General features: G+C 37.6%; 1 protein-coding gene across 1 annotated transcript in view; it reads left to right on the top strand.

The window, feature by feature from the left end:
• Window positions 1-9,261, top strand: part of CFAP47 (cilia and flagella associated protein 47) — a 458,234-nt gene that overhangs the window by 48,747 nt on the left and 400,226 nt on the right. The window contains 2 exon segments of the mRNA XM_015571970.1: window positions 4,525-4,714; window positions 5,781-5,994. Coding sequence (XP_015427456.1) covers window positions 4,525-4,714; window positions 5,781-5,994 — 404 coding nt within the window.

Genomic DNA, 9,261 nt, shown 5'->3' with positions numbered 1-9,261 from the left:
ACTGTCTGCACTCAGGTAAGTCTTTCCCAGAGCCTCTAAACCAGGAGTTAGCTGACTTATGGTCCGCAGGCCGAATCTGGCCCATTGCCTGTTCTTTTAGGTAAACTATTATTGGTATATACCCGCTCTTCTGTCTGTGGCTGCTTTTTTAATTAAGTTGTTTTTCTAATTTTTCTTTTATCTGTTGTGCTTTTAGTATCATATCTAGGTAGTCATAGAATATCTAAGGTCATTAATATTTGTTCCTACATATTTGTCTTAAAAATTTGAGTTCGCCGAAACCAGTTTGGCTCTGTGGATAGAGCGTCGGCCTGCGGACTGAAAGGTCCCAGGTTCAATTCCGCTCAAGGGCATGTACCTGGGTTGTGGGCACATCCCCAGTAGGAGATGTGCAGGAGGCAGCTGATCGATGTCTCTCTCTCAGGCAGAATACCTGATTAACTCATCAACAGATCTCCAGGAGCATCTGATCAACAACAATCAACAAAGATCTAGTTAAGTGAACTAAGGTGGAGATGCTTCAACCATCACCACTCAAACCTACTGGGTAGTTCACAGTTCTGACTTCCAAAAGGTCACCAGCCTTCTCTGGGGGGTCTCTGTCCAAACCCAGCCAGCAAAGATAATGAATGGACTCCGGCAGTTCATTAAATGTATTAGCCATTTTGAGTTTACATGGTTTTATTTAGAGATCCAGATTCATTCCTTTACATATTGATGTCCAGTTATTCTAGAATCTTGGTACACTTATCAAAAAATAAATTGACTGTGAATGTAAGAGTTCATTTCTGACCTCCAAATTATATTTTACTTCTTTATGTTTATCCTTATGCCAGTACTACTGAGAAGGCTAAAAAGGGCTAATTCAAATGTAATCCTGTTATTTTGGGGGCTCGCAATTGGAATCCATACTAGCAAGCTAACCTATAATTAAGTCATTACCTCCTTCCCAGAAACTGGTCTTGCAGAACCTGTTACAGAGGCCATAAAACTGTGCACAGTGCACTGCCCCGGAGGGAGGGTTAATAATGCTGGTGCCAGGCCAAACCATCAGATATGGCCCGGAGACCCCCAACACCTGGGGGCCTTCTTAAAGGACGGGAAAGAATCCATATTTGCGGGACAAGACCTTAGGGAGATATAAAAAGAGGCTCCTTGCTTGTTTCGGTACTCAGATTTGGAAGCTATTCCCTGAGTCCACTGGCATAATTAAACAGTGTCCCTCCATTTCTTTAAAGCGTCGCTTGGTTTTCTTTGGTTTTCTGCAACACTACAATGTACATACCGGTTAATATTCTAGTGATTTTTAAAATTGAAAAATTTGAGTCATTGAAGTTTGCTCTTTTTAAGAAATATTTTTAACCAATTTGGGACCCTTTGACACCTATATGAATTTTAGAATAAGTTTACAATTTCTATAAAAACAAATAGAGAACCACCCTTAAAACAAAAACAACAGCAACAAAATAGCAGCTGGGATTTTTGATAGGAATTTGTATTGAATCTATAAATCTGTTTGGGAGTATAGCCATTTTAATGATATTAAATCTTACAATTCATGAAAATTGGATATCTTTCCATTTATTTGTCTTAAAATTTCTTTTAATTTTTTTTTTTTTTAGTTTTCAGTGTACAGGTCTTACAATTCTTCTAAGTAATTATTTCTAAGTATTCTTCCTTATTCTATGTAAATGAAATTGTATTCTTAATATTTAATTAATTAAAATTAACCAGTTTAAAAATACTTAATTTAAATTTAATATTTTATGTATAAGTGAGATCATAGGCTGTTTATCTTTCTTTGACTTATTTCACTTAGAATAATGCCCTCAAAGTCCACCCATGTTGTCACAAATGGCCAGAATTTCTTCTTTTTATGGCTGAATAATATTCCATTCTTTTATGGGTGAATAATATTCCTCTTTTTTTTGATCCATGTTGGTGGCCACTTAGGTTGTTTTCATGTTTTGGCAATTACAAATCATGCTTTGGTGAACAAGGGGGTAGGTATGTTTTCTTGAATTCATGTTTTTTTCTTTTTTTAAAATGTTTTTATTGATTTCACCGAGGAAGGGAGAGGAAGAGAGAGATAGAAGCATCAATGATTAGAGACAACCAATGAGCAACACCAGCCAGGCATGTTTTTATTTTCTTTAGATAAATACTCAGAATTGGAATTCCTGGACCATATGGTAGTTATATTTTTAATTTTTTTGAGAACCTTTCAAACTGTTTTACATAATAGCTATACCAATTTTCATTCTCAGTCACAGTGTACAAGGGTTCCCTTTTCTCTACATCCTTGCCAACACTAGTTATTTCTTTACTGATAGTAAACATTCTAATAGGTGTAAGGTGATATCTCATTGTGTCTTTGTCTTACATTTCCCTGATGATTAGTGTCTTTGAGCACATTTTCATGTACCTGTTGTCTTCTTTGGAAAAATGTCTATTCAGATCTTCTGCCCATTTTTTAAATGACATTGTTTTTTTTTTTGTTTTTTTTACTATTGAGTTGTGTGAGTTCTTTATTTATTTTGGATATTGGTCTCTTATCAGATATATGGTTTATAATTATTTTCTCCCATCAGTAGGTTGCCTTTTCCTTTTGTTGATAGTTTCCTTTGCTGTGTAGAAGCTTTTTAATTTGATGTAGTCCTACCATTTTATTTTTACGTTTGTTGTCTTGCTTTTGGTGTCTTCTTTTAATTTTTTGCGCATGTTTTCCTTTAGTCTTTGAACATATTTATAACAGTCAACTTACTATCTTTGTCACTAAGTCCAACAGTTTTTATTTATTGCGTTTTTCCTATGTATTGGCCATATTCTCCTATTTCTCTGGGTGTCCTATAATTTTTTGTTGAAAACTAAGCATTTTAAATGATATAATTTGACAATTCTGGAAATCAGACAGCCCCATGACCTATTTTCCTTGCTATTTATTATTATTTTCTAGTGTCTTTCTTAGCTAATTCTATTAAGGTTGTTTTCTTTGTTGTGTACTACCAATCAGGTATCAGCATAGTTAATTTGGAAGTTAGCTAATGACTGGAGAGAGGTTCTCTTAAATTCTTTGTATCAATAAGTCTCATAGTCTTTGCCAAGAGCCTTTGTGTGTGTTGGGTGGTGAATTTTTTCAATGTTTTGTCAATTCTTCTTTGTAGAGGTTCTCAAAGTCAGCTAGAGGTTAGAAATTAGAGCTTTCTCAAAATTTCCTGGGCAGATACACTGTCTACATGTGTGTGGCAATCTAGCTTCCCAGGAATATGTCAGTTTTTCAAATACCTTGGGAATAATTCATTTTGCGTTCCCCTTCCCCTTCCCTCTCCCCTCCCTTCCCCACCCCTCCCTTCCCCTTTTTTCTTTTTCCCCTCCCTCCTTCCCTCCCTTCTTTCTTTCCTTCCTTCCTTCCTTTTTTCCTTCTGTCTGTCCCTTTCTTGTGTTTGTTTAGCCTCTTATTAGCTTTAAATGGTAATGCTACTCAGGTTGCTGTGATGTTCAGCAGTTACTGCTCATTTTTTTGGAGGGGACCAAAACTTTGGGGAAGGAGTTGTTCACACAGAGTGAGTGCTGAGTCAGGTCAGTTAAAGGCGTGCCCTCATAATAGACTTTTCAGCCAGCTTCCAGATAGGACAGATAGGGGCAGTTCTCTGGGCATGGGTTTTTTGAGAACTCCAGAACTATTTTTTCCCCTCAGTGGCTGCTAGGCTGGTGGTGTTTTTACAGCTGCCACAGTTGGAAGGCTGTTGTTTTCCGAGGAGAGCACAGAACTGGGAATAGGGGAATGGGATTACAGGAAGTAAAAATGCCACAAAACCTTTTATTCTTTCAGATATTCAGCCATTTTGTTCTTAAATAAGTACTCACTGGTTTTTTTGCAAGCTTTTAGGTAATTTTCAAATAACTGAGAACTTGATTTTGACATTTATTCCAGTGGTCTTTTTCTGTTTGTAGAGGAGTAGAATTCTGGAGGTCCTTAATCTGCCATTCTAGAAATGCTTAAGTAACATTGTTCTTAATTTTTTCTTAAATAATTTTCTAATAATATGTATTACAAAGATTTCTCAATACTGCATATGTTTCTAAATAACTCAGATATCTCCATGATGAACTAGCTCTCAGAATTTTATAAGCTGTTTTTGGGATTTGTTTTTTTTCCTAATAGTACAGTATTATTTTCTTAATCTATTTGGGCTGCTATAACAAAATATCTTAGACTGTGTAGTTTATTTCTCACAGTTCTGGAGGCTGCAAGTCCTAGATCAGCCAATATGGTCAGGTGAGGGCCCTTTTCCTGGTTGCAGCCCATGCATTCTCACATGGTGGAAGGGATCAAGGAACTCTTTGGGGCCTCTTTTTTATAAGAGCACTAATTCCACTTAGGAGGGCTCTGTTCTCATGACCTAATCATGTCATCTTCTAATTCTATCACATTGGGCATTAGGATTAAACATGAGTTTGGGGGGTTCACAAACATTTAGCCTATAACAACTGGTTACTTTTCTTTCTTTTTTTTTTTTTTAGGAAGTGACATGTTCATTCATGCCACATAAAGTTGGAGCCCTTACAGTGAAGCAGTACATAGACTTTATTGGCCCAGTGGCAGATAAAAATTTTCAATCTTTATTGCTGAGACCTTTTTATCATATACATTTAGTTTTCAAGGGTGTCTGCAAAATTTCCAACAAGAAAGTTGTGTTTCAAATTAATCCTGGTAAGCTATCATGGATCCTTACCTTTTTTTTTTTTTTGTAATAGGTTAATACAGCATTATCTTAATATGCTAATTGTTCAGGTCTATATGTCAAATGTGGTCTGATCTAGTGATTCTTACCTTTGAATGCCTCAAAATCACCAGAAGGTCTGGCAAAGTAGGTACTGCTGGCCTATATCCCAGCATTGATTATTAAGTAGGTCATTGTTGGAGCCCAAAGATTGGCATTTCTAGCATGTTCCCAGTAGATGCTGATATTGCCATTTTGAGTGTCACACTTTTGAATATACTGGTTTAATGATCTATGAAATTTGTTGAATATTTTAATGGTTTTTCTATTTTATTCTTCTACTTTTGATATGAGTGTATAATATAAATTGGTTTTGGCCATTTCATGGATATTCTTGTTGTTTTATCTAATCCTCAGTTATCTTTTATACATTGTACCATCGGAAATTGCTGATATTTAACTTTTTAACCTGTACAAATTTGTTTCACGTGGGCCACACAATCCTTCAGTTACCATGTTTATTTTTCATGCATTCATCATTTTACTACAGTGTTTTGTTTAGGTCCATTTATTAAATGAATAATTTGTACTTTCTGAGTACAGTAGGTCCTCGGGTTACAGTGGAGATCCGTTCCTACAGCGCAACGTAAATGCGATTTTCACTTTAAGTCGGAACCCACCTACATAAGCACCTACGCCACTCACATGGAGCACATACACAGCAGTAATGAAGTGAAACAGTAAAAACAATTTAAAAGAAAGATAACAATTCCTGACCTTTACTTGTGGTAAATAAATAATAAAAAACATAAAGCACATGTGTACATATGTTGAAATGATGGAATTTTTTTTTTTAATAAATAAATGGGAAATGGTGACATAACCACGAAACAACGTAGATTGAGTCCAACGTAACCTGAGGACTGCCTGTATGTTTATTTATTTAGGGATATAGCTTTAGTTTATAACCAGTGGTCTAGTAGTGTATTAACTAACTCATGGATGTCTTTTGGAAAACTGAAATATATTTAAATTTAATGTCCATTTCTATGAAAGGCATATCCCCTATTGCCACTAATCCTACGGGCCAGTTTGTGGTCAAAGATTTGACAAAATACAAGGAATGTGCTCCTGTTGCAATGCTTCAATCAGCCTTGACAACCATTCACAATCATAAGTCAAGTAAAGAGTCAGTGCAGGATGCGCTGGTAGCCTATCCCAATGACCGAACTGCAAGTATCAGGCCTGGAGACCAGGACAAACATTTCAGGTAACATGCTATATTAAAAGCCTGAAATTTTGAAAGAGTCAGTGACCAACAGGATATGCAGAAGATTTACCATATACCGCTATAATAAATTAATAATGGTAATCATAATAATGATGGTATTGATGATGATAGTAATAAAATTTATCTTTTTTTCCATTAGAGATGGTTGTTGAATGCTACTGTATTTGCTTTATCTAACCTTTTATCACCTCTACTCTGTACTTGCCAGAAAGTGAAAGGTTTGCCAGATTATTCTTAAAATATGCTGTTGACAATTATAGAATAACTAGTGCTCCAGTGCACAGATTCGTGCACATTGAAAGGAAATTAATTAGAAGGTGGCTGGGAGGGCGGGACTGGGTGAGACAGGCCAGACACACTCTGGAGCCAACCTCCTGGGGTCTCTTCCTGACTGGCCACACCTGGGGCAGCACTGTGGCTTGAAGGGTGTCTGCAGAGTGAGTGGGGTCCCTCTGGCAGGTGGGGTCCCTCAGCATGGCCTGCAGGGATCGGGCCGAAACCAGCTCTCTGATATCCCCGGAGGGGTCCCGGATTGCAAGAGGGTGGTTCTTAGATGACACACCCCAGAATAGGGCCCCCTTGTCTCTGGTTCTGGGGTGCATCACCTGAGAACCACTGCTGCCAAGTCACCACAGGTCAGCAGGTCCTGCATTGAGCGTCTGCCCCCTGTTGGTCACTGCACATCATAGCTACTGGTCAGAGAGTCTGCCCCCTGGTGGTCATTGTGCATCATAGCTACCAGTTGGATGGTTGGATGGTGGCTTAGCCTTTTATATATATAGGTAATAGAAATAATCACCTTTAGAACTGTATAAAGGCCTCAAAATCATTAACTTTGTCCAAAAGCTTGAATTTATCTAAGATTTAAAAGACATTTAAAATTGTGAAAAACCAGTTGTCCTCATTGTTAGCGGCAGCTTCATCATCACCATCATCAATCATCCTCATCCTCATGATCACTATCATCATCATCTTTGTTCCATCCCCTCAAAGTCAGGTTTCCAATAACATTTTCCAAATTGAGCTAAAACTTCCCTAATTAGGACATAAGTGATGTTAAACCCCAATTTAAATTTATCTAAACCTCAAATAAATTACTTCCTTACCAATACTTAGAAGAAACTCAGGCATCTATATCTGGGCCATTAGATTAAGAATGGTTTTTATACATTTGACACTGAAATGGGTTTCTTTTCTGCCTGCTTATATGCTACTACTAGACTATCTAAACTTGAAAATATCCCTCCTCTGACTTTCTCTACTTGTCTCTACCTTTGGTGAGGGATTAAGCTCCCTTAATTTTACAGCAATACCATTTGATTTGTAAGCCATAATTGTTTTATTCTTCACAGTTGGAAAATTCAGGGTTTTTATATAGTCTGTTTTACTAATTTATTTTACACTTCCATCCATATCAGCCTTTCTCTATCTTTTTTATTTGACAAGTACCATAAAATACAGAAGCATAAAAATTACTCAGATTACATTTTAAGTAAATATATATAAGAAAAAAGGAAAACCTATCCTTCCCTGTGATTAATTATACTCCATCCCACCCTGTAGTGGTAGCTGCAGGAAAGTTTTTTGGCGTGTTCTTTTAAATTCTTAACTATGCTTACATATATCTTTATAGAGATATAATGTATTAATGTTAACATTTTATTTCTGTCTAAATTATTATTAAGCAGATGATCTAAAAATACCACAATTTTTTTTGAAGAAGGCTAAGTATTTCCTATTTATTCCATGACCATAATTATTTTTTTCAATTCACTGTTTTCCATACTAATAGAAATGCAAAATTTTGTCCAGTTATTTTCTGGCTAGCAATTAGTAACTAAGTAATGAAAATTTTTAGTATATTAAATCGTTGTTAATTATTATTCCTGTTTTATTTTTAATGCACTTTTACTTTTTCAAATTTTTAGAAGAAAATAGGGTAGAAATTTTTGTCTAGTTTTTGTTTACTGTAGTATGTCCTGTGCTTAGAATAGTGTCAGGCATATAGTGAGCACTCAGTAAATATTTTTTAATAAATAAATCAGTTAAAATGTTTTATTTACATTGTAATTTTTGTCTCCTGTAATTTATACATAAAAAAAATCACCTACTCAAAGCTGCAGAGGTATATGTTGAAGTTAAGCTTTTCAGGAGCTGATGATCACTTAGATATATTAATAGCCAGCTCTTTGTCACTTCAGGCATCTATATATATAAAATCCTAATATGCAAATGGACAGAATGGCAGAACCACTGGTGGAACCACCAGTCGCTGACGTGCAATGACCACCAGGGGGCAGACACTCAATGCAGGAGCTGCCCCCAGCCCACAGGCCCCAACTGGTGGCAGTGGTGGGGGGGTGGGGCCAGCGAGTGGGTGGTGCCAGGACAGCCAAGGCAGGTGCAAGCAGGGCCTCCCTCCCTTGATCTCCCCACAAGTTGCCCCACAGAGGGAGGTGACCAGTGGCAGTGGTGGTGGTGGGGGGGCTGGTGAGCGGGCAGCACCAGGTGAAGGCGGGTGTGAGCAGGGTCCTGATCACCCTGCCGATCGCCCCACAGATCAGCCCTGATCACCGGCCAGGCCTACGGACCCTACCTGTGCACGAATTTCGTGCACTAGGCCTCTACTTTCCTATAATAGTGTATCCCCAGTTAATAACTACGGGCTACTGTACTCTTTTCCAAGTCCATCCTTCTTGTTACAGACAGGAACTTCACAAATAGGAATTATTTCTAGGTTCGAAAGGTGGTTAAGATTCACATAGCTTAAAGGGAAATTTTAATATCAACTATCTTGAATAACAAAGCATTTGTTTCTCTCTTATTGCTTCACTCTCCTAATGACTTTAACTCAGAGTATTGAGGAATTGTTGAAAATGAGAAATATTAGATTAAATTTCATTTGACTGTATGACTATAGTAGTTCCCCCATATGCTTGAAACCATGGATAGTACCAAGTTCTATATATGCTAGAGTTTGTCCTATACATGCATACCTATGATAAAAACACAGTAAGAGATTAACAACAATCTATCTATACAAAAAGCCAGCAACCAGAATGCTATAATGACTGGAATGACTGGTTGTTATGATGCCCACTGCGGCCAGCAAACCAGCCGGAACTGGGGTGGGGCTGGCCAGCCAACCTCCCGTGGCCCCTCCTCCAGGCCAGCCTCACTTTCAATTGGCCTCTCTCACCCCATCAAGGGTGGGGCAGCTGGCCAACCCCCCTGCAGCCCCTTCCT

The sequence above is a fragment of the Myotis davidii genome, unplaced genomic scaffold (assembly GCF_000327345.1).
Source record: "Myotis davidii unplaced genomic scaffold, ASM32734v1 scaffold1107, whole genome shotgun sequence".
NCBI lineage: Eukaryota > Metazoa > Chordata > Mammalia > Chiroptera > Vespertilionidae > Myotis > Myotis davidii.
This window is presented reverse-complemented; position numbering and strand designations above follow the sequence as displayed.